Source organism: Folsomia candida, unplaced genomic scaffold (genome assembly GCF_002217175.1).
Source record: "Folsomia candida strain VU population unplaced genomic scaffold, ASM221717v1 Fcan01_Sc001, whole genome shotgun sequence".
Classification (NCBI taxonomy): Eukaryota; Metazoa; Arthropoda; class Collembola; order Entomobryomorpha; family Isotomidae; genus Folsomia; species Folsomia candida.
The window spans coordinates 10,384,369-10,410,012 of record NW_019091193.1 but is presented as its reverse complement, the minus strand read 5'-3'; the positions used below and the strand labels follow the sequence as shown (position 1 = coordinate 10,410,012).

Genomic DNA, 25,644 nt, shown 5'->3' with positions numbered 1-25,644 from the left:
GTTTCGGCTTGACGTGTAATCCGATTCTCAACAGAAAAGGTGAATAAGTAAATACGTGCATATGCACATATTTCTATACGTATGTATGTAGAGAGGGATATTTTACTTGGAACTGTCTGAGGGAGCATATACATATGTTCATAATCTATTTACCATGGGGCAATATACCAATAACGACTGTTCCTGATGGGCAGATAAGCTTCTGTCCTCTTTTTGAGTACCTCCTTGTGAACCGCCTTCGACTGCCCTAATGTCACAAAGGGTGTAACCTAAACAATCCCCTCTTGGTCAAGTTCACAATTCTGTCACACGCCGAAACCCAACTTTTAACAAGGTATCCTCTAATAGTGGGTTTAGCAGTGTCGTTCCTCCATGTACTAATTCTTCAAGTACCCGTGTCCCTCTTAAGGAAGCGACCCATGGTGGAAAATATGCCCTTCCTACTAACTGGTTACCCTTAGCACCTAGGTATGTGCATACACAGTATCAAGTGCCAAGTACCCCCTGCATAAATGCATGGTATCTGTTACAGTTGACACCTAAAAGTCCTTTGATTTCCAGAATCAGAGTCAATCGTTTTTCTCAGCTCGTTAGACCAACTTCTAGTACTTACTACTTGGCTTGGTTGACAACTTCTCATTAATTACAGCAAAATCTCACCTCTAAAGAGCAGTTTTACAAAATAATAAAAGTTTCTTGCCAAGTATTTAATACTTACGTTGAGCACATGAACCAGTTATAAAGTTCATTCTCAAGCCGAAGTAAAGTGCGTGTACGTTGATTGATTGGAATAATTGTCGATACATTCCGTCCATGATGGAAGGGATCTTCGTGAATGGGTTTCATCATCACCAGTACGGATCATTGCAATCTCATCAGGTTGGTAATTGCTCCATTTTTCCTGCCTAGTTCTCCTCTCTAACTTTGAGCCACATATTTACTACGTAGACATATTCTCCTAGCAGGGTACACATGTATGTAGTTAATTATGCTTTGTGCTTGTCTGGAAATGGGATCAGAAAATTGTTTTGTGATTGAGTCCACGAGTCGTGGAGAATACTCTGTTACCCGTTGACCCCTGAACCTCCCAAAATACAGAAAAAATCGTCGGTGTAATTTCCCCAAGAAGAAGAGTTCAGTAAACACAGACGTGTACATATGTACAATATGTTGGCGATTCAATCAATCATATCCTTTCGCATAACTAGTCTTCCTTCGTTGTTAATACTTCCATTTTCTACTCTTCCTTCCTTCCTAATGGCATAAACAACCCACATTTCGTATAAAGTGACGTGCATCTTTTCAATCAACAGACAATATTTGTAACCAAAGTCCATATTATATTATCATTATTAAGTATGTACATGTTCATTTATTAACAGTTTAACCATCTGCCCTCGTACCCTGGGAGTGCATACCACCCACAACATCATTCCCACCATCCATCATTTTGCAATATGAATATTCCAATGTCCATGAGCACCCTTCAGCAACATCAAGGCGGCATTGGTGGCAGAAGCCTAGAGTCCAACTTTCACTCCACCAACGTTGGGGGAATTGGTGGCAATGGTGGCGTCACACCCAAGGACCATTACCCTTGGTGGTCGACGACTGCCTCCCCCTCACAGTCGTCACAATCCCAATTGCAGCAGTCACCACCAATGTCAACTTCCGGGAACCATTCGTCCTTCACCCCCTCCATGTTCTTCTCCCCGTCTCCCTCGTCCGTGGCGGCTGCCGTGGCCTCCATGCTCCCCACCTCCAGTCAGAGAAAGTCAAGGAGATGTCGATGTCCAAATTGTCTCGCAGGAATTCAACCTACTCAAGGTATGCAAATAAGAGAAAGTGTCGTTGAGGACAAGGTGACATGCTATGGGGCATTATGAGAAATCATTTTGACTTAAGTGCTGATCCTTTGCAATATCCAATTTTATGAACCATGTATGTATTAATTGCAGTTCCGGGTGAAAAGAAAAAGAAGCGACAGCACATTTGTCACATGATTGGATGTGGAAAGGTAAGAGGCAGAGCATTTACTGCACAATTGTAATTTGCAATATGAACATACTCAAGTGATAAATAAAACTGGTCCCGAATTATGGATTGATGTACTAATGAGCATTCTTTCGGAATACACATTCACGGTTTGAAATGTCATGTCCTCCACTCCGGGTTTTCCTCTGCAGTGAAATAATAGCAGGCTTGTGCAAAATGGTAATAATAGCCGCATGAAAGCGGTGTGTGTGTGTGTGTGCAATGATGACTCTATAATTCCTATAATTCTGACGGTTTGTTTATGGCTCTTAAAGTTGACTTCCTTCATTATTTTTATTTTAAATAGGCGTTCTGTGGTTAGTTAGCAGGATCCACCCTGCAACAGAATATTATAAGATTATAGGCTTTCTACAGATATTACAATTGTGTGTCCTTTTTAAATATTTTATTTTATTGTACCCACCAAGTACATTCATATGGAAGCGACTCGTGTATGCCATAAAAGTGTGTGTCCGTTTTCATTAAATCTATGAACCCTTCCTCAAAGTGGAAATAAGTAAATGGTAAAACTCGAAATTGTGAACTTGATTACTGCAATTTTTGTCATCATTCCGCTACGTTAGTCGTGGCATAACATTTGGCTTGTGACTAGATTGAAAGTTGTGAAAAAACGTGACACTTTGCTACGGTCCACTTGGTTTTGAGCACGAGCAAGTGCGAAAATAATCTGCATGGAGTGAGACTGGTCACAGCTCAGCATCAGTCTGAATTGGAAATAAGTGGCTGTTAACGAAAAATATAGCTTTTAAATCTACAATTACTTATTTCGTATTTTTTTTATCGTGCAGATCTATGGGAAAACATCTCATCTTAAAGCCCACTTACGCGGACACACGGGAGAGCGTCCGTTCGTTTGCAATTGGCTGTTTTGTGGAAAACGCTTCACACGTTCCGATGAACTGCAGCGACACTTGAGGACGCACACGGGCGAAAAGAGATTCATATGCAATGTATGCCAAAAACGGTTCATGCGCAGGTATATACTTACAATTAAACTTGTGAATAATTTGATTTCAGAGATAAGAAAGTCTCCTTCGAATACTTATGAATACATAATTTGAGTTTGATGGAATGATGCAGAGTATATAGATACATAATTTTATGAGTGATAACTTTTTGTGAAATTTTTAGTGATCATCTCGCAAAACATGTCAAAACCCACAACAACCCCTCCTCATCTCGGAACAAAGGGCAGCAAAGTAGCAAGATGAGTGACAGCCAGAAATCAAAGTCAGTCAATAATACCACAACCGCAACATTTGACTCAATTTTGCCCGAAGTAACGTCAACAACAAGAACACCACCATTATTGTCATCCTCTTCGTCATCATCCCCATTATCTACAGCCTCATCTGCAGGTGAGCACAAAGACCTGTCCGGACTGCTCTACTACGACAGACAGCCTGGAAAGGGAACTTTTGCTGGAAGATTTGCGATGGGCAACAGCATTCAGTCAGATATTAAAAATTCAATGGGCATCTTAGCAGAGAATAATAATGGCAACAGTGGCAGCAGAAGCCGAGTGGTTGACACTGGTGAAAATATTCACTATTCACTCCTGTCACCGTCTTCTTCCACCTTGTCACCTGCATCGTCTTCCTCATCAACCTGTTCTTCCACACGGTCGTCCTCAAGTCCATCATCAAAGCGGACTATTGTTACCCCGTCATCTTCTCCGTCATCATTGGAGTTGACTCCTGTCAAATCTCCGTCTTCTCCTCAGGCACAAGCACAGCAGACGTCGTCCTTCCACTCAAATCAATTTCCTCTTCATCCCTTTCAACCTCATTTCCCTGCCTCGTATTACGATAACAATGGTGTCGTTAACCAAAGCGTTTGTAATCCCGGTAATAATATGAGTAATGGAAGCAATAATGCACACTTTACATCCTACCCACCACTTCATCACGGGTCCTATTCTTCATCCGTCGCAGTGAAAGCTTGTTCCCCAGTTAATAGTGGCTTCCAAGGAACAAATGTCAACTTTCAGAACAATTTCTCCTCCCATTATCAACTTCATCAGCAACATTTGCATCCGGGAATGAATAGCTTATTTGGGATGTAGAATGCATAAAAGATGAGAATTGAGACAGATACATACATTCTTTTGATGCGCATGGTAGCGAAAGATCAGATTGAATCACACACTTGCCATATTTTTATTATTATTATTCAAAAAGATTGATTTTCAGCTATGCATATATTGAAATTAATGTTAATAATATTTGTGGTTTTTGAAACATGCTCAATCATAGTGGCTGCAAGTAAAAACAAATTATTTAAGATTTTATGTATATTACATTACTAGAATTATACATATTCTGAGCATTATTCTCAGTAATAGCCTTCGTAAATAACTATATACTGCTAGCAGTTTTATCAATATATTTTTAGTGAGTATAAAAAAATAATTAATGACAATCCATAAACACAAGTAATCAAAAATAAAAACAATCATCCAAAAATAAAAAAGTCTCTTCTTGCCCCAAAATACGCCGTTATAGAATGCATGTAAGTGGTGAATGACATAATTTTCAGCAAAAAATGATTATTAACCTGTTACTTGAATTAAGAGCATACACAACAACAAAACCTAGTAAACTGCACTCATTTCACCCCTTGGATAATTAATAGCTAAACAGTTTGCTAATTGCCTCATTTCAACTTTAAAAGCTTTCCCTTCGCCTTCACAACCAATTGTCTTTTAAAGTTGAGTCAAAAATGTTGCCCTGCTGCCAACCAATTCTCACGCCACTCAACCCCATCCAAAATCCACTTTGCCACCAGGACGGATTGAGGGTGAAAGAGGGCCAATCAACTTTTAATTACTCAACTGACCAGCCCCGTTTGGGAAAAGAGTTTGTCCGAAAATTTGATATGCAGTCATGCATACATACATGTGCATAACACAGAATGCGAACCCTACAAACCCCCTCAGTTTGATTTAATTTATTACCAAATTACTTTCAAACTAAGAGTTTTAGCACCTCACAAATTGTGCTAATAATCCAACTTTTTCATTTATCGAAATCAAGCTTTCAAAGACGGTTTGTCTTCCTCGTCTGCTGCTCTCTAAAATGTAGAAGAAGCTCTTGGTAATATTTGATATACATGCATATGCATATGGATGGGGGCAAGCAACATGGAATATGTACGATGACGACGATGATGATGTGATGTGCGAGTTGGTAGCTAACTGGCTTGACTGCTGTTGTTACCAGTTTGGTACATAATAATACACATTATTATTTTTCCCTTTCTTGTCGATAGTTGAGAGAATCGGAAGTAATTTAATGCCTCTCCAAAACAATGGGAATCACCCTCCAAATATTTAAGAAGTTACCTAAGTGGAAAGCAACCTCTTAATGCTCAAAATTTTCCCTCCTGTTAAATGGAAGGAGCCTCTCATTTTGCATATCGTAATTCTATGTAAATTTCTTAACTGTGATGGGTCTTATTATATTTTTGACTCAATAATTTTGATAACGATTCATACTCTGGGTCTGATGACGACTTAGGCCCAGTAACACAAAATAGAAAACCTGCAGACAGACTTCATTTAGCCTGTACAGAGTCCGCGTCTAAATTGTTGTCCGAATTGACCGGCGGATTGTTACCAATCTCCGTTGTGGGGATTAAATGTTTGTTAGATATTTTCTATTATTTGGCAACATATTTTTGAAGTATTAAGAAGTCCTTCCCCTTGACAAGTGGGAGTTCTTTAAAATCTTAAACTTCCAAGGCTGTATGTGCTACGCATAAGTAGTGTTTACCCACCATACTCAATTTTTTAAGATGAAAATAGCAACTTATATAAAGGATGTAGGGGCTAGGGTACCCAAAGTGCAACCATGGTTACACTTTGCTCACTTTTTACTTCATACTCATTCCTGAGAAGCGATAAAGAATTTAAGATTAAAAATTCGGCATTACCACGTGCCGAATTTCACGTTTTGAAGACAATTTCTGAAAATTTTAACCCCTTAGTTCTACTTTGCTGCACTGATTGGAATGGTCGACATGAACGTGCCAGTTTTTTAAGACTGGTACTGTATATTTGTAAAGATGTACTTCGGAAAATTAAAAACAATTTTTTATGTTGTCCTGAAGCCAAAACTGTATCACTTTGTATCGATAGGAAGCTTGATTGGAGGACCTTTTAAGTCCACAAAAGCCTTGATTGCCATGTAGTTTTTAAAAATGTATGTTTTTATGGCAGCGTTAACTCTAATTGTAAATAAATGATACGCTTTTTACATAAAATTCCAAAATTATATGTTGCAGATACGTATATTATTTTAAGAGGTATTTTGCCACCAAAATCCTAATTCAAAAATAACATTAGGAGGTAGGGTTCAATGGAGGGTACTTCCCATTTTTTTGGAGAGGCATTAAATGCATGCCGAGAGAATCTAGATGGACGTTTTTATGAACTGGAAGAATGAGCTTGGTGGTTAAAACTGTGAGCAAAGTTACGAGAAGGCGAACCTCGTCGTTCCCCTGGTTGACCGAAGCCTATAATTTCGTCTCCATAGTCCATACCCAAAAAATAAATTTAATATCAGCTGCTGTCCTTTTCGATTAGTCTTGCATTGTTCTTCGCAAGTGTACCACCACCTTCCTGGCTCCTCTTACATACATATTTCTCAGTTGGCTCCTCTATTTCCACTCTTTTTGCAAGAGATTCGCAAAAAAATTGTGCAATTTTTGTCCATAAATTTTATTTTGAGTACATATCACATGTCATCCTTTTCACGTATGAATCAAATAAACGGTCATGGTAGAGTCGGCGGAATAAGATTAAGTGGTGTAACTAAATAAATACATGCGGATTTATTTTTCATGTACATTAGCAATCATAAACTTACGCTAGTCGAGAGTCACAAGTTATCAACATTGCAATACTCGTTATGTTTTATTAAGTGAAAACTTTATCAGAGAACAAAGCAGACGATTCACGAACCGTTCCATATTGTTAGTGTTGCGGTGAAAGCACTCGTCTAAAGTATTCGCACACCACGACACGATTCCTGTGTTGGTAACACTGCTCCTGAGAGTTCTCGATTTTGATGCAATCAACATTGCTCGCTCTTCATGAAAATTTGACTCAATCACACTTCGAGGTGGCTAAAGCAAACAAATACCGAGTTTTCATTTGCCCAACAACTTGTGTCTCCTTGTTCAACGACGAGAAACCTCTGCTTTCCCAGCTCAACGACCGACACGAATTTTGCTGCAAATCAACTGTCATTTCAATTTGCAATGCGACCGAATTTTTAACTCAAATGTTTACAGGTGGTATGGCACTGAATTCGGGTTCACATATCAAGACATGAGGACAAATCAGTGAATTGTGGTTTGCAAATTATTGCAAATTAAGTGAATTTTTTGCATTGTTGATTGTTTTAAGGCTGCCTCTAAATAAAACATACTTTACGTTACGGAAGTTGTGCTTCCCGGACCCCTTTGTTTCGTGCATTCTTCAACGTCGGTCAAAATGAATGTGAGTAAACCTTTATTCTTTTATTTTTAATAAATTATAGTATTATTGAACATGACACAAAATTCAACCATTTAGTAATTTATTACATTACATATTTATCCATATATTCATACCGCTCAAAACGTTATGCGCAATTAAACTTCTCAGTTCAATTTACATTCATAAAACCATTTTAAACGCATTTGTAGACGTACTCATGTACATAAATATCTACTTGAATTTTAAAAATCGATAAGGTATAAAGCCTTCAACTTGAAATTAATTTGACTCTACCGTTTGGAGGTAAAAATAAACGTGGATGCGAATAGACAGTCCATTGGCCCTTCTACGGAAAATAAATAAAGGGAATTTTTTTCTTTGTTCCCTGTTCAACGGTCAACGGTAAAGAAATCATGAAATAATGGATCAAACTGTGTCCATTTGCAATAAAGAAAGGTGCACTCAAGACTTCAAGTCCATCCATTTTCTTTTCTATTCTTGCTACTAATGTTATTCACGCGAATAAATCTTGCATGAGCACGCAATCAACATAAATTTGAAATATGATGGCGTTTTTCATTTGTAATTCAATACCTGAGTTACAGCTTTATGTAAAATATCACAATCAGTTCGTTATGGCCTAGCTTGGTGCATACATGTACATATGTACGTATGTAAGTGTCTTGCTTCCGATGTCTGCACGTTTTTCATGATTACTTGAGTCGATATAATGTTTTTCGTTTTTATGCTATATTTGATATTTGTAGAAAAATTCTGTTTTAAATTATTAACACATTCATGTTCCTCTTACTAATAAAACACTTGAAGGAAAGCCAACAGGGTAAATTATGCCACCTATGTAGTATATCGAGTATGCTAATGTGAGCTGACACATAATGGCTTATCTGGGACATAAAAATTAATTTAAGAATAAATCATCCTGGGCATACATTTCTTCTCTCGTTACGAACAACAAGTTTATGGATTAATTTTTTGGCTACGTTTTTGGTGTTTATGAATTTTTGCAACTTTGGAGAAATATTGCCTCGAGCTTTTTTCCAATTAAAATCTTTGGTTGACACTTAAACCACTATGCATGGACAAACGAGACATCTTGACATGACTGACATTTGCCTAGAATTTAAGAGAAACTGTCAAAAATGGCCAGAAATGGCCATCGTAAAATAATGCAAGCATCCATAAAATAAATAAAAATAGGGTTCATGCTTGACTATATCGCTGTTATTTATTCTACGTAATGGACTTCTTGTCTATCGTCTACATTTTTATTTATATTCGTTCCAATTAAAAAATTACGTAGGCTTATTTGCCACGACTTTTAGTTTTTATATAAATAGTCATAATTTTTAGTCTTTAGAAAACAATTAAGCAACGCAGTTAATATTTTTATTCATGATTCGACAAATCGTGATAAATTGGATTAACTAATTCAATTTGATTTAAATTGTTTTTGTCATGCAAAGAAAAATAATATTGTTGGCAATGGAGTGATGAGATTCTAGATTAATAAGGAAGGTCAAAGAGGAAAAACTTTAGGTTTTATTGGTGCATAAAAGAAATGCTCTCAGGTGTTGACTCGATGAGTGTCAGCGCTTTAACTCTGCCCAAATTGTAACAAATAACTTAATGAATGAATGAATTGGATTAATTGTTGGTTTGCAAAAGGTTTTGTGTTTCATGCTTCGCTTTAATCAAATTTTATATAATAATTATTACAGTTTTTATCCTCATCGCACAGGTGCTTGACATGCACATTTTTTGTTCCACTAAATTTTACCCTACCTTTAATTTTGGATGACTTTATTTGCATATGGATATTTTAAAAGATTTCCGAACTCTTATTTCCAAAAAATATTTGCTTCAGAACATTAATGCTGAACATCATGATAGAAATTGCTTGGCGAAGTGCAGTAGCAGCGGGTACACGTACATATGAACAAGTGGGCCGTCGTCTGATTTCAATTACTTGTGCATATAACGAGGGGAATATAAGGAAGATATTATTATTGTTTTGCAATAAATATAAAAGTCTGCTTAGTTAATCGTTTGCAATTAATAAGAGTTTACGTACCATCGGGCAGTGCTAACAGAGAATGGTTTGCTCAACCAGTAGAATGCATCAAGTGGAACGAAACTTAAAATTGCGTGCAGAAAATTGCGATTGGCGAAAGGGAAGAAATGTTCCTCATGAGAAGAGCAAGAATCAAGAGATGTCTAAGATAACCAGTCCAACGAAGAAATTCCATGAACAAGGTCTGCTTCGTCTGCTTGTTATTCACAAAAACAGAAACCTTTACATGAGGCAGAAGCAGGATAAAGTGTTGGCAAATGGGATTACTCGAAAAGGAAGTCAGACATGTGTGTAGTTCTGCAAATACTAAACTTGGCCTTTATCTGGATTTTTAACTGAAAATCAGTAAAAATTCACTTAATAACCATTCCTCCAATTGTTATTCATCCCATCAAGAAAAGTGTATATACGCATTGTAGGCATGGTCTTGTACTTGTTCCTCGATCCATTTCAATTTAATTGCTGTGGGATAGAGAGAGACATGCTAGGCAAGCAAATATGTAAGAAATGGATTGCATTGGACGCATAAGTCATCTGCATCAAGCGTAATGGCGTTTGATTGGTTTCACATTTATTTTTCTGCTCTGCTGCTTCCGATCCTTGATATGAATAAAATAAAAGTGCCACAAACTTCAACAACTTTTGAAGGATACAATTGTTTTCTGGCATCTAAAGTCTGATAATAGATGGGTACGTGCATGCATGCATATACAAATTAAATGCACCAAGAAAGACGGGTGCAGGCTGCATATAAGGCAAATAATTCATATAAATATGTATTTGCTAACTGCTTGGAACTTCCCACTAAATTAAGTTAATTTTAATAACTCATGTTTTTCAATTATACATTTGAAAAATAACCTACACTAACATCAGTCTAGTTTGGAATTTAATTTTATCTTCAAGAAGAATAATTTGTTGAGCTAGTTGTTAAGTTTACATAGTGGGGTCATAAGTTCTCGTGAATGCATTTCCGGTAATAAATCCCAAAGTATTAGAGCTATCTGTTCGAAATTTTTATGGATTAACAAGGTATTAATATTGTTTAGAAATCATAACTTCTTTGTCAAGATTTCGTCCACGGGCAATTAGACAAGACATAACTCGTGACGGCCACAGGTTGATCGTGGTACGCGCCAATTTTCGTGCAAAAAGTATTTCAGACTTTTCACCGTTGGCAAAAAATTTAATAGAAAAAAAGGCCAGATATTTGTTGTACAGAAGTCTGACATCCGTTTAAGTATGCGGAAGTCAATACGAAGTCATCACCGTGGTGTGCATGGGAGCAAGTTGGCTGGAGAAATGAAATCTCTGTTTTTTACCGCAAAGGGTACAAGTTGAAGCCAAGAATTATTTTCAGAGTGTCCTAAAGCCAAACGTTAATAACCTGAACCCTGGACCCTCCGAAAATCGACATTGGACCTTTCAACAAGACCCTGTTCCTGCGCAAGGTGCAAAATTGTCCAAAACTGGCTTCAGACGAATTTTCATGACTTTTTTTCATCCGTAGAACGGTGCTCAGTATCTGCAGACCTTAATCCCCTAAATTATGACTGGTGGTGAAAATTATAGGTACAAGTATGCTCTAAATTTCACCCAAGTGTGGAAGGGCTGAGGTCGCACTTACTGAAGATCTGGCGCTTTTCCCTGGAAATCCGTGCGTGCCGCGATCGAGCAGTTTTCGCCACGACTTATGTCTTGTGTACAAGCCCATGGAGGAAATTGTGAAAACGAAGTTATGATTTCTAAACAAGATTAATACCTTGGTCATCCACAAAAATTTCTATCAAATAGCTCTAATACTTTGGGCTTTATCACCGGAAATGCATTCACGGGAACTTATGGTCGGACTATGTACATGTTTTAAGCTACTGTTAAGACTGATTGGGTGACCGCAACATCAATTAATAACAGTCGAGAAATTAGCTACATCTAAATTATGATATTGCTAAGAATATAGTTTATGCACGCTGAGATTCAGCGTCCGACATTGAGACAGACGACTCGGAAGGCACTCATCATGATCGTCACTTGAGAAAGGCCAAACCTCACACGGCAATAGAAATAGACAAGGGATTGAATTGTTGCGGTTTAAAAAAGAAGCAAGCCAACCTAACCGCAAGCGTATTCAAGTTTTTATCATTTTCTTTCTAGTCTATTAACTTTATTTTGTATATCAAAAACCAATAATCTAAAATACAAAACTTGATCGCAGAATGAGAACGATTCACTTTGCTGCTAAAACAGTTTGCATTAATACCTGTCCTAGTCAATATAAAATATTTTGTAATGGTGAGAACGATGGAAATACTTATGTAGTAGACATATATATAACGTTGCACTTTCACATACGTGCATATGCATGTATGTGTATACGATCATAACAACAGTTGCTTCCATTATTACCAATAAAAAATGTGGCCTGCAAGGCTGGCTCCAAATATATTTCTGATGGACCATTAAATTATTGAGTTTTTTAGGAAAATTATAGGGTAGGACTAAGACAACGACGTTTCATGGGTTTGTTTCTCTCTCGGTCCTGGGATGTTCAAACAATACAATGCAAAGTTTGTACAATTTGGAACGAAGGAGAGAGAAGAAGACTCTCTCTGTACACTTTGGCTCAGAGAAAAGGTTGCTTTTTCTTCGACGAGTCAACGCGTGAACGATATATTCACAAGTTTTCGAACCATACGAAACCTAATAAGCATCACAATCTGGAACAAGCGAAGGATCTTGGATATGTGTAGCCCTTTCTATGTAATAAGTGCCGGGTTTTGGTACCGAAGCCGTATTTCATGATCTTTGACTTGTCCATGATGAAACAATAACGCTTTTTGTGCCGCAACTTAAAACTTCAAGCTCAATCGGTGCCAGTGTAAGAACTGTTACAAAAGGGCTAAATTACTACAACAGTCAGCCAAAGTACTTGAAACAAAGTTTTTGAGGAAAGCGAAAATTATATGTTTTCCACCAAGTCGTCTTTTCTGGCTACAATACTGGATATGTCGGGTCGCATTAACCTTAATGTCTTATAAATTCAAGAGAATAGGACGATAGAAATCCCAGACAGACGTATTTGTAAATATGTACTATATATATGTACAAGGCATTTATATACATTATCAGTAAAGGGAACGGTTCCTAATTCTGAGCATCATTTCTCGTGACTCCAAGTAAACTGGGAAGATCCCTTGACCTTATCAAATCAATGAGGTCCACATGGGTGTATGTTATCAGACGTTCATGTGTGTGTAGGTTGACCTCTGACGATGATCAAGGTGAACGCATGAAAATGTTTAATTTTACCAAGTTATGCCACCATCACTTCCAAATGCACACGGCCCCGTCGCCTGCAGACGTTGGCTGGCTGGCTGGTCATGAGACTGGGCCGAAACTGTCTTGACCTTCCACAACTCAAAATGAGGATAATAAGGCTTTGAGGATGAATCTGGGACGTTCCTGCTGCCCACCTAATCATCATTCTCAATCGTACAGCGTTCCACCCACTCTGCATAAAAACTCACTCCTCTCCCTCCGTCAAGTTGCTTTATTTCACTAATCTGACACTCCAGCATGGCTTACAACAAATAGTGCAACAACGCAAAGATACAATTACACGAAGCCATAAGCAAGCGTTTTGGAGAGCAAAGTATTTTGTTTGGGTTTGCCATAAACCACATAATAGCATGGTGTATGTAACAAGCCAACATGACCAACATGCGATGCACCAGCTAAAATGTATACCGATGAAGAGTGCTAACGTATAATTTTCATCTCATTTTTGTTGCATATTAGTGCATTACCTTATCCAACATTTTGTATCATCCTTCCTCAATCCTCCTACCACAAGTTGGGATATGCACAACTTACAGCAGCTGGCATAAAATTACGAGTTGTTGAATAGCTTTCACTTAATTTTACAAATGCAAACTCTTAAAGCATTAGATTTTATTATAATTTTATTTTACAATCAACTATGGAAAAGAGGCAACATGGCATCGCGTTCTTCCTTCGCCTACCTATGTCCAATGGTTGATGATTGCCTCGAAATGATGATGTATTAACAATTTTCCTTCGGTGCATATGAACTTTGGCCATAATTCAAAAATGCCAAATTATATCAAAGCGACGTCTGTGGGTCTGAGATGAATATTTAAGATAAGCCGCCTGCTCACCCTAAAAGCTTCCTGCTCGCTCGCTCGCTGGCTGTGCTGTGGAGTGAAAGTAAGGAAGTAATGGGGCAAATCAATTGGCTGGAAGTTGTGTGCATGTTGGTTTTCTAAAGCACATGGCATTCATACATAGTTAGTTTCCACTCTTCTTGATCATGAAAGAATCAAACGGACTGTTTGTGTAGGGGTGCCTCGCTCACACGACTGCCCAATGAGACTTTTCCTGCTTTCCTTCATTTTTCCTCGCTTTCTCCGCTCGAGACGGCTGCTGCTGCGGCTACTGGTTGCGTGACTGGAAAAGTAAAAGAGCAGGAGAGAGAAGTTTGCCCACAAGTCCGTCGTCGTGGTACACCAAGGGCCAGGGTGTGGGAATAAAAGTTGGAAAATAATATCGATTCACTTTATTTTATATCCCCATTTCGACACCACGGGGTGTAGCTTTTAACACCCTCCTTTCTCCTGTTACGAGTTTGCCTTTGCCCCGGCGCCTGGCTATTACATGTATCCGTCTTCAGCCCCATAATTCCATGTAGTTCACAAACTTAATATTTATTATTGAGCGATAAGTAAGCAAGACTTGTCAAGTTTGCGCAATTCAACGTGTGTTGCGAAATGCAGATATTCAATGTCTAAATTAAAGTTAAATTAAGATGTTTGGTAAGGATAGCGTGGTGGTGGAAAAGTATGAACCTTTCTCAAAATACGATAGTCTAAGAAATTGCGAAATACATAAACGTCGTCATGTACTTAATTGTTGGTGACGAAACCTAGTTTGTGAAACATGACGGTAGGTTGTTGTTGCTAACCGAGTATGATGATGATAGTGGTTATGCCAGGAACGAGACCCTCATTTAAACATACCTCCCATTACGATTCCTTTACCGGAATTCCTTCATTGGAATTGAAACATGCTCTTAATATATAATTCATGAGGTATAAATGTACATATGCATATTGGGTATCTATCTGGGATGATATATACTTATTTAGAGTGTTAAGGCGAGTTTATTTATTCCATTTTGATTTGAAGATTATTGTTTCTAATATCAAATAAGTAATGGTTTATTGCACAACAGAACAATTTTGATTACGAAAACCTAAGAATACTGGAGTCACGCTTAGTTTAGGTTGTGGTGTTAAACTAAAATTAAAATAAGAACATGTGGCCATCATTTTGAATTCTTGGGCGATACAAAAATTGTGATATGGGAAATGGACTGGAATGAGAGATTTAAATGATTGTCTCTTTCTTGGGATTGTGTAGGTACACCAACCAATGTGGGATGGTCATTGTCCATCAACTGTTAAAACTATACATCTATTCACACATGTTACAAGTATGTGTAAAGTCGGCCGTTGATGTTTGTCCTTATTATTGTACATCTTTCCATATAAAAGTTGAAAGTCATGCTTCATCAAATCCCTGTGCTGCAACACTAGTAGTGGCAGAGACAGTAATTGTTTCGTGCTTCTGCAAAGTTTGATGAGAACAATACCGAGTACAATTTATCACCGATTGGTACACAATTTTACTAATTCCGGTTGTCAAGTGCTTCTCGGCTTTATCTTAATGCTTCTTGACTTTGATTGAGTCAAACTTCCACACATCCATGTACGTAAATATGTATGCATCCACTAGTTGTCTGTCAATCGAACCGAAATAGGCAATAATAATGATAAGCACTTCTCACGTAACTTCATCAAGTTGCATTTCCCCTAACCAATCGCATAAAATGTTCGGTCCGCTCACAAGGGCGTGTAATGAAGTTGTAATGATAATAACATGACCAACAATGTCCAATAACATAGCGATGCTGCATCAATACAATGGATCTGAATGGATTGTTAAAATTACAAAACTCGCATAAAGCAATTGACGTATTAAATGTCTGTTCATGTTCGTGCGCTGGCTTGGTGGATGAGTCTAATAAGAAGAAATAATAAGAATTTGTGTGTATACAACTTTTAAGCGATTCTCCTCGCACAATAGCTCATCTACTCCTTTTGATGACGGATTTAATTCAAGTCCAGTCTTTGGTAGAGTGGTGCTAATGGAGAAATTGAGTTGTACTTGAGTAGTGTTGACTAATAAAAGATGGCTGATAGGGAAGCCACCATTCCAAATGGAAGATTGACTGTCCACAAAAAACGAGGGGGAAGAAGAAGAATAGCGCTGACAAGTTGGGTAGGGCACTCATCCTTGATGAAGTTCCAGCCGTGTAGCACCTGACTGATGACAAATAATAAATGCATTCATACACATTCACTGTTTATTGTCCGACCATATGAGGTGTATAAAATGAGCAGCATTAAGGAGGGTACTTTAGTGGTTGACTAGCTACATTTTCACCACACAACCATGCGTCTCAAGTGGTCATATTAGCCATTAGGTTGTTGCTTGCGACTTCCGAGGCTGGTCGGTTCCATGAGCTCATCATGGCACAAAATCTCACACGAGAACTGGGACTGTCTGCCTGAGAAGAAGTCTCCGTCTTGGACAAAGAAGAATTTCCAAGTCATTTTACAAAATAGGTAATTGTCCATCACGGGCTCTCACAATAGAAAAATGAGGACTAATAACCACGGAGGAAAGTATGTATGTGAATGTCATGCCAGAGACGCACCAAGTAAGAAAGGAAAATTAGAGAAAAAACTGTGTTCTTATTGCGTCAGTTAGTATCTACATGCGTACGAACTGCTCTGGCCGTTCCTTGAAGGCATCGTCTACTTGGAGTTGAACAAGGGAACAAAGATACGGACACTTTTATATAAAACTATACAATAGAACATTGAGAATTCGTTAGTGAAGAGAGAGGAAAGGGTTGAGACGAGAGAGGAGATAGTGCATGGGGAAGTTAGCCTTGAATCCTTGAGGAGATGAGAAGATGATTCTCTCCACATACTGATTTAGATCCACATTCAAATTCCATTGTCTAAAACTCAAAACCTACAAAACAACCATCTTGGCTTATTTCATTCCCATCTTATCTTCCCTCTTTTCACACTTAACAAGTCTAGCTCACAATGGAAGAAAAGTTTACAGAATTCCATATTAGCCTACTTCAGATGAATCACTATATATTGGACTTTACATTGTTGTTATGTCTGCAATTAGAACTATACAAGCCCAATTTGTCCGACTATGTGCGTATGTATGGCTTGACCTATTGGTGCGTTATTTTTATTACTAATCCTATTTAGTACAAGATACTGACCAGCAGCAGTCGAATTAGTTTTGCTTTCGAAACTCTTTGTATGCAGAAGTTGTATAGAAATGAAAAAAAACATGTTTCACCGAGATTGTAAATTCGTTTATGACACAAGTTAGTACATATATCCAAGTTACACATACTTGTCATGTCAGACACAGTCTGACAGTCAATATGCAAATTTGTGAAACTTGGAAAAAGCATTAAAATTTTGTATTCAAGAGTAAATGTCAAAATCAGGCTGGCTTAGGCGGAATAAAGATTCGCCTTTTATCCCAGTCAGGGGTTAATTACGGGCAGATAGACGTGCCTTTGTAAGCTTTTGTCTGTCATCTTTCTCCAAGTTTGATAACGTGAATGACAGAAATGGGGTGTGTGGACTGAGCACAGACCAAAACTTTCAATGGAAATCAAAATCAACCTCAAATTACTCCAACATTGTGCCCATTTATTATCCACCATCAACTCCATTAGCTGCTTTGTGTTTACTCATCGATTCAAGAAAATTGGTGGAATTTATTTCATGGAAAACCAAAATGCAGAAGTAATTCGTAGTGAAACAATTTTGTTTACTCGATGAGACCATCAATTGCAAAATTAGGATACCAAATAAATAAGGGACATTATTATTATTATCATTATTGGATACGCCGATAATGTTGCGCTGTAGTTATTGCCACTCTAATTGTAATATGCATGCTATATGTACATACATATGTGTGTGATATTATTATTACAAATTCGACAACAACAACATAGGGGAAGAAATTATAGTTTGTGAAGTGAACAGCCTATGTCAGAATGTATGTAACACGAGATATTTACGTTAGTGTAATGTAAGGAGAAGGAGAAAATATTAAGGGTGCAATAAGAAGCATTCCTTTATAGCCTGGTCAAAGATCACGTAGGATTTTCATGGGATTGGTTGAGATGAAATGTGACCGCCCACATCTTGTACTTGTGAAGTTGATAATATTCATAATATTTATTGTTTCTCGCTTGAAATTAACTGAATTGTCTCATAAATAATCAGAAAAACCATTTCACGATCCAACATTTGGTGATTAATGGTATTTTCTTAAACAAACTCACGATCACCTGAATCACATTGATCCAGCAATTTTATTCAACTTGATATCAACTTTGAAGAAAGTCTTTGAATTTAAATTCAAGCTGTGATCATAATTATTCTTGCAGAATTACTCATATATTCAGTGAGAGTAATTAATTACGGAGCTCATATTTGGTATGTTGCCGATCTCTTAACTCCTTCACTTGCCATGTTGGTCGTAGAGAGTGAGTGGAGAAATCGTGTTAATATCGTTATGATAGAAGCTTTTTTATCCAAAATAAGTATTAGCATATTGATATGAACTTATATGCTGCAATCTCTAAACATGGCGTATTTTTAAGTTCTAATCGTGAACATGACAAACTTTTAGAACATAAAGATCGGAAAAGTTACTTGTATTATCATCCAAGACTAGATTTTGTAAGTAAGTAAGTACATGTTGGTTTCGTTATTGTAGTTGTTCTTTGGTTCAGAATATACGAGGAGCATCTGCATATGGCATTTATTGCTCTTAAATTTGCATAAGATGAGCACTTGTTTGTTAATTTATCACTCACCACAATTCAGACCAACAAACCAAGCCTTGCGGTTCATGACGATTATTGGGAACCACCTCTTACATTTTTACAATCTCATTCTTCTCAAACCAAAAGGAGATGAACAAGCCTCGATTTAATGAGTGCAAAAACTCTGGCTGCACTTAACACAAAAAGCCCATTATACTTGCCTACCATGCGACAACTGTAGGTATGCAATGAACTTGTTTCAATAAATTATAATCCGCAAATTCTTTTTATAGCCCACATCAAAATTCTACTTACAACTTTTTGTTTGTCTTGGTACTCCGTATGTGTATTAATAGTATGAATACCGTTATCATTGTTCATTGTGATTGGTTTGTGGCACTGCAAAAATGCATTGTTTGAATACGATAGATTTGCTAATTGAAAGTCTAAAAAACTTGGTTGATAATCCTTCTATGAAATTACCTGCATTTATTTTCTCCAAGGAAGGTTTCAGCAATTCTTTTTAGAAACTCAAAGGAATGATGACGATGAGAATATGTACATGGTAAATATGTATCATGCTTTGCATTTTCGAGAAAATCATCTCGTACATATATGCGTTTGATAGATTGGCTGAGGTGCAGTAGCAGTAGAGAATGCACAGTCATGAAAATATCAGTTTGAAGGGTGCATAATTGAAATGGACGTTTTGATAGTTTTTGGCCGATGCTAGAGTGCGACCTCTCAGCAGGGGGTTGACTCTCAGGCGTGGTCCGATTAGGCATACACGATCGAATCTTTTAATTTTTATACTCCGTTTTGTTCCTCTCTCTTTACCAGTATCGTCCAAAGTGTAATTTTCAAGGAACCAAGGAAGAGGAGAAATATCTAAAAACGCGGTTAGAGAAGTATGAATTACACACTCTAAACAATGTTAAAATTTTCTATTCGAATCGGTCACCACAGTTTTCAGAATGTAGCTTTAAGAATCTTCTTATAAACAGTTGGTCTCATCCTTAGTAGACCACAGCAAAGAGCCAACTAATTATTATTGTCTTTGTTAAAATATTAAAAATCCCCACTAAATAAACCAATCCAAATGAAGGGTATAATAACTCGTCGTTATTCAGCAGTACAATCCGCCCACCACATTTGAAAAGTAATGTGTACCATGTGTACCCCATGTAAAAATAATACTCAAGATTAATATTAAATTCAATGCAATCCAGAGGAGAAATGTTCTGTTTTAAGGGTTTTGGGGAGGAGTAGTGCTGGAGATTATATGTGAATCTGTGAACAGAACATGAGCAGAGGACAAGACTTTGTGGAGTAAACGTAATCAAGGATTATCATCATATTTAGCATATTACAGTTCATTAGAAGGAAAGAAAGGCGTGAGCAAGGGGAGATTTATTGACAGGATTCACAAAGATCCCTTTACGTACTTATTGTTTAAACCTTATTCTTCTGCATGTATCGATACGTGGGACTTGGATTTATAAAGTCAATTTTGTGTCTAACTCTAATTCGGGGAAAAAGAATGCTGGCCACATTATTCTACCTGATCAAACTTGCAGTGTTTTTCCTGCACGAAACAAATTTCTGGTTTTCAAGACGTGTAGCCAATAAATGTACCGCCATCGATACGTACGCAAGATCCTGGACCCTTCTTCAAAGGTCCATTAGATAGATTATAAAAGATATGCCATAACATTCTGATCCCTTGATCGTATATCTCCTCGCCTGATCATCAAAAATTGTCGACACTACGTATTCACATGCGTGTATAGGCATTTATTTGTACATATAATGTACGTAATGCGCATACAAGAGAAATCAGGTATATGTGCTTTTCTGGCATATGCACTGTTCTTTTGTAAATATTGTAAGCATTCTTTCGTAAACATGGACTTTTGTTTTTCATGTATTTCTTTTTCTCCCCGGAATAATTATCATCATTGCCACCAATCCCACTGTTATTGGTTGAGTAAGGCACTAAAATCTCGAAAGATGGGAAAGGTAAAGAAAGACAATAACGAATCCGACAGGATTCGTCGGAAAAGGTAAAAGTTGCCGCAGCATTGGGGGCGGAGAACAAGAAATATGAAATTTTTTGATTTACAAACTTATATAATTATGGGCTTTCATTTTTTCTCTTGATTTAAATAATAAATTTTGGATGCTGAGGAACTCTACTAACTAACTAATTCGGCTTAAAATCTTGGATGGCTTGTTTTCAGACACCTTTAAATGAATTGTCGACCCTTTTTCCTAGTGTGTATCCTTATGTACATATAACTCTCTAGAACTGCTAGATATATGCACGGCTAGATGGAAAAATCCGGATTTAATGCATCTATCCGTCCTGAAAATTTACAACAGCATTATTGCAATTCTCCTGAAGAATGGTTGAGTTTAATGGGGGTAATTATCCATAAGACAGAAATGCTGTTGCTTCTTGTGTCATTTCATATTTCTTGGTGGATGAGAATTGAAATTCAGAGCATGAAGTCGTTTTAATGTTTGGTAATGTTATTTCAGCCAGTTTTACAATAATCTAATGTGTGTCTGCAGCAAAAAAATGCTTGTGTAATGTTTTGATGCCCAGAATTTCTAAGCATGTCCGAGTCTATATTTCATTTCTTTCCATATGATTTACACAATTTGTTCCGGTCGCCCCGAACTAGTACTATTTGGTAGTACCTTAACTAAAATTGTAACAAAGGCATCAGCGATTGGCTTGTAAAAGAAATGAGTTAATGGAGAACGCTTTTTATATCAAGTCTCACAACACGGCATAACAAATCATGTTTTATTTAGTCCAGTACATTAAGCAGCAGTCGTTGCACCGAATGAAACAATCTCGCTGCCCATGCCTCGCCGTGTTACAAGTGTGGTTACAATTCATCCATGATTTATCCAGCATGGAGGAAGCCGTCGTCGTCGTCCAAACTCAAATCAAGATGAACGAACGACCAATGCAAGGGTTGAGTGCGTGACTAAAATTCATTATATCAGAAAGTGATTCACACTTTCCATTAGGACACAGTTCCTGGAGATGGGCGAATACGAGATTCATTACAATTACACAAAGGCCTATCCGATAATGTGATGTGCTTGATCTCCGCTATACTAAAAATACGAAGGTCAGCCAAAGGGTTGAATTCGGTTTTCGCAGTAAAATGAACAAATTTAATCCGCATCAATTGAACCCATTCATCAGCATTCTTTATTGTAAATCGAGAAAAAGGAAAGTACAGATTTTGAAGAAAAATAGGCGGCTGGATAATGGACAAGGCGCACACATATATTTCATGTCGTGTGGAAACGGAAACATGGTGCAGGCGTGGTCCGAAAATGGTTCAAAAAAGCAGCTTAATATTACCAGCAGATGAACTATTTTCATTAGATATACAATGCTTTTTTGCTATTATACTTCATTTTGATACCCAAAGAAACTATGAGTCGAAGCACACACATACTTCAGTGAATGCACACCTCAATTTGCATTTGCGTTAAAAAGAGTGGGTGTGAATCTACTTTTGAATAATCTAATCATGGAGTCACCCTATAATCGGAGCATGTCTTACAAACACGCGCCCTATCCCAGGTACAACCCATCCATCCATCCAGCCAGCCAAGCAGCCCTGGTTCAGTTCAAACTACTAATTGTCCATTCAATACCCTTCTATCTGAGTTTAATAACAGTGATTGGTGTTAAATCCATCCTAAATTACCAGATTGGACACTAATCCCAATAATTAACGGATTGCAACAAAATTAGTACCATGCAAAGATTTTGGGACGTCGGGGCAAGATGTTTGCCAAATTATTTGGTTGACAAAACTTGTTGGATATTTGTTCTTCTGTAAGCTCGGCGGACATCTCGTATGAATGAGCGATAATGTATTAGCATTATAAATTGAAACTGATACATAGTTTTCACGCATACAGATTCTGAGTTTCTCAATTTGTGTAGGTGCATGAAAACGATCCGCCATGAATTCAAAAGGGGTTCATTAAGCTCTGATTGTTCGCATTCGTAGAAAACCATGAGCATACATTTTCTGATTGCATTGAAAATGTCATTCAACAGAAATTGGTGGTGGTTAATTAATTGCTATCAAAGATCTCTGAGTAATTTAGTTGCAATTCAATTCAATTAGTACCCAATTTTATTGTGTTTTAAAGGAAAGGGCTGGTGCGAATTATAAGCTGCCAGTGAAAATAAGTATGCACATAATTGGGGCATTTAATTTAAAACTCTATAAATCTGTACATGGACACATGACAGCGTATAAGTAATATATGGTCCAAGCTTTGTTGTCGTTTGATCTTAATTACTTATTGTGAGCCTAAAACGTTGTCGTGCACAATAAGCTCATGCACAAATCACGAAGAACTAGAAAAGGTGGCTCCTGGAATAGAAAATATGTGTGTGATTTACGTATCTACAATGTGTGGTAAAAGGAAACGACGTCTTCATGCAAACTTGATTTGCTATTATGATATCCCACATTCCACATGGAAAACAATCCACGACAACTTGGCAGAGTTAAGTAACTTTACGACTTGAACGGGACAAGAATAATTGCGTTGAAATATAGAAAATAGCCTTCCTAATCACAAAACAATAAGTGTGCATGCATGGGACTAGAAGATATAAATTTAATCAGAGAAAACATCTCGCCCATCAGCCTACCCAGTTTATGTTTCTTCCACGGATTGTAATAAACCATAAAATAATGAGAAGTGTAATAATCATAACATCAATAATTTGTACGCATATGCACATACAGCTTTCAGCAAGTTTGTGCTGGGAGTTAAGGCTAGTTCCACATGTTAAGTAACAAAAGTCTAATAAACATATCGACTTGGTTAAAAGATTTTATAGTTAATATGTACCAAAACCATTAACACTCGGTCTGATAAAAATAAAAACCATGAACAAACAAGCTGAAACAAAAAATAAACGTTTCTTTATAAATTTGTAAATACTGGTCCCCAAAATCCCCAAAACAGTACAAACAGTAAGCCTTATTATGAGCTACATCTTGATAAATCGGCTGTGTGTATATCTGTTCTGCCTTTGCCTCCATTTGACGTAATCATAGCAAAGACAACAGCCAACCGGACACAAGGGGTTCTTCTGCACAGGATATGTTACGAAGTTCGAGCTCCATTTCATGGGAGGCATATTAAACATACATTTTCACATACATAGTTTCCAAATAATGGTGAAAACCACAACCACAGTTGTTATTTTTTTTATTACACAAATTTCAAGTCATGTTGTTCAGAGTTATCATATGATCAGTTCGATATAATTATTGCCATTCATGAAAGTCGGATTTTTTAATTTGAAGTTCATATTTTACGAGAGACCAGACTAGTTTATCTTATTTATAATTTACAGACATTTCCTCGTACATATTTTCCTTTGCCCTGAAATCGGGATATAATGATGGACGTATTACTTTGTAAAATAAATAGCTCCAAATTTCTCCGTTGTACATACTTACATGTACTCATTCTGTTGAATGATTCAGAGAATGTCGGACCACTTAAAAATTGAATATTTGGTATAAACTGTACTTAAGTTTCATATAGTTTATGTAAATAAATCCATAATTAAATTTATGACATTTATCCCTAAATTATCAAAATACATTCAACTAGCTCTTAACTATATTGCAACGATTAAAGTTATAAAGTTACAAGGCCAAAATTACAGCAAACAAGAATGTTTTATGAATAACACCTCAAGTATATTATTGGTAAAACTTCGATGAAAAATTAAACAACGGAGGAACAAACAAACTCGAAGCTGGTCATTACGAACAGGTCATCAACTTGTTTACCGGCGATAAAAAATAAAAGTAGTCGCAAGAGTATCATTTAAAAATGTAGCAATGATTCAATTCTTGATTTTAATTTGAAGTGAAAAAGAGCTGTATACAAAGTACGCTAAACGTGACGAGGAGAAGAACGAGTAAAGTGAAATTAGCCGTGATTGTCAATCAGGTTGCTCCATCATCGGTCGGTTCGAGTTGCATCAAGTCTGTTGTTAGCAGGCCAGCCGCACTGCCCAGCCTTGTGCTAATAACGTGGTGTGAAGAGAAAGATCACTTCATCACGAGGAATTTACTCACGCTTATCAATCAATTCGTGATTATCAGTGTCTCATTTCGCGAGAAGTTGATGCGGGCAGAGTGAGACAAAGAGATTAATTGAATGGGATAATGAGATGGTGCATGCAATTTGGATAGGCAATTGTCTTGTCGCTTGGTTCACTCTTTGTTATTATTGGAGATTCACTTCATCAGTTGTTGGACTTGATTGCATTCTGGTTTTGGAAACTTAATGCAAGTGTGAAGTTGTTTGCATACAGGGATCTGTACTTTTTGGCAATCTCGCATATGTACATGTGTATGTATTGCCTCTGGTTTTATTCAGCCAACTAATAAAATAATCATACTTATAATGCAATATCGACGTCTTCATATTTTGCTTATTACAACTACAAGTATATGTAATTCAGCTTTTTATACATATAACTTTCATAGAAAGGAGAACAGATATTTCCTTGTCATCTGAAAGATTATCAAAATTATTCCAAAATTCATATCAAATTGTTCTTGTTGGGAAAGAGAAAGCAAAAATTCCAGAAGAGAAAGTTGATTCGTGTCCGTGAAAGTAGGTGTCACTGTGAGTAGAGCATGGAGCAGACCGCTTCCCTGCCCCACGGTAATGCAAGATGTGAGTGATTCAACAAAGAAAGACTGCGAATCGAATGGATTTGCTTAATCCATGGAGCAGAGTAATACACGGCGAGTATTGGATTAACTGGGATAAGAGCTGCACTGCTCGCTCTAGGGGGTCAAACAATACCTTATAGCGTCCTTTTCCTTACTTCATTCGTGCTTTTAAACATATGAACGCATGTAGATCTTGAGTGTGGCAATGGATTGCATCGTTCATGAGATTTTGATTCGGAAGTCTGCTCTCTGGGATGATGAATTTGATATTGGAGAGCAAAGCAAAAAACTGGGG

At 37.2% G+C, this 25,644-nt stretch overlaps 2 protein-coding genes across 3 annotated transcripts in view; both read left to right on the top strand.

Annotated features, from left to right (window-relative positions):
• The first annotated feature begins 564 nt into the window (after nucleotides 1–564).
• LOC110847124 (probable DNA-binding protein creA) lies at nucleotides 565–4,527 on the top strand. The gene is made up of 5 exons (XM_022093989.2): nucleotides 565–879; nucleotides 1,383–1,827; nucleotides 1,959–2,017; nucleotides 2,844–3,031; nucleotides 3,187–4,527. The coding sequence occupies exons 1-5, from the start codon at nucleotides 814–816 to the stop codon at nucleotides 4,118–4,120; spliced, it is 1,692 nt and encodes a 563-aa protein (XP_021949681.1). The 5' UTR covers nucleotides 565–813; the 3' UTR covers nucleotides 4,121–4,527.
• Nucleotides 4,528–6,632: 2,105 nt separating this feature from the next.
• The window catches only part of LOC110847134 (transcription factor Sp9), a 42,464-nt gene continuing 23,452 nt past the window's right edge, over nucleotides 6,633–25,644 (top strand). Inside the window, exon 1 of one of the 2 annotated variants that reach the window (XM_035852011.1) lies at nucleotides 6,633–7,558. In XM_035852011.1, coding sequence (XP_035707904.1) covers nucleotides 7,553–7,558 — 6 coding nt within the window. In that variant the 5' untranslated portion in view covers nucleotides 6,633–7,552. The remainder of the gene's footprint in view (nucleotides 7,559–25,644) is intronic. The other variant, XM_035852018.1, reaches the window with a different exon arrangement.

Coding starts and splice junctions, on each gene's coding strand:
- LOC110847124 (XM_022093989.2), top strand. CDS start 814: ATGATGGAAGGGATCTTCGTGAATGGGTTTCATCATCACCAGTACGGA. Junction 2,018..2,843: donor ACATGATTGGATGTGGAAAG/GTAAGAGGCAGA, acceptor TTTATCGTGCAG/ATCTATGGGAAAACATCTCA. Junction 3,032..3,186: donor CAAAAACGGTTCATGCGCAG/GTATATACTTAC, acceptor TGAAATTTTTAG/TGATCATCTCGCAAAACATG.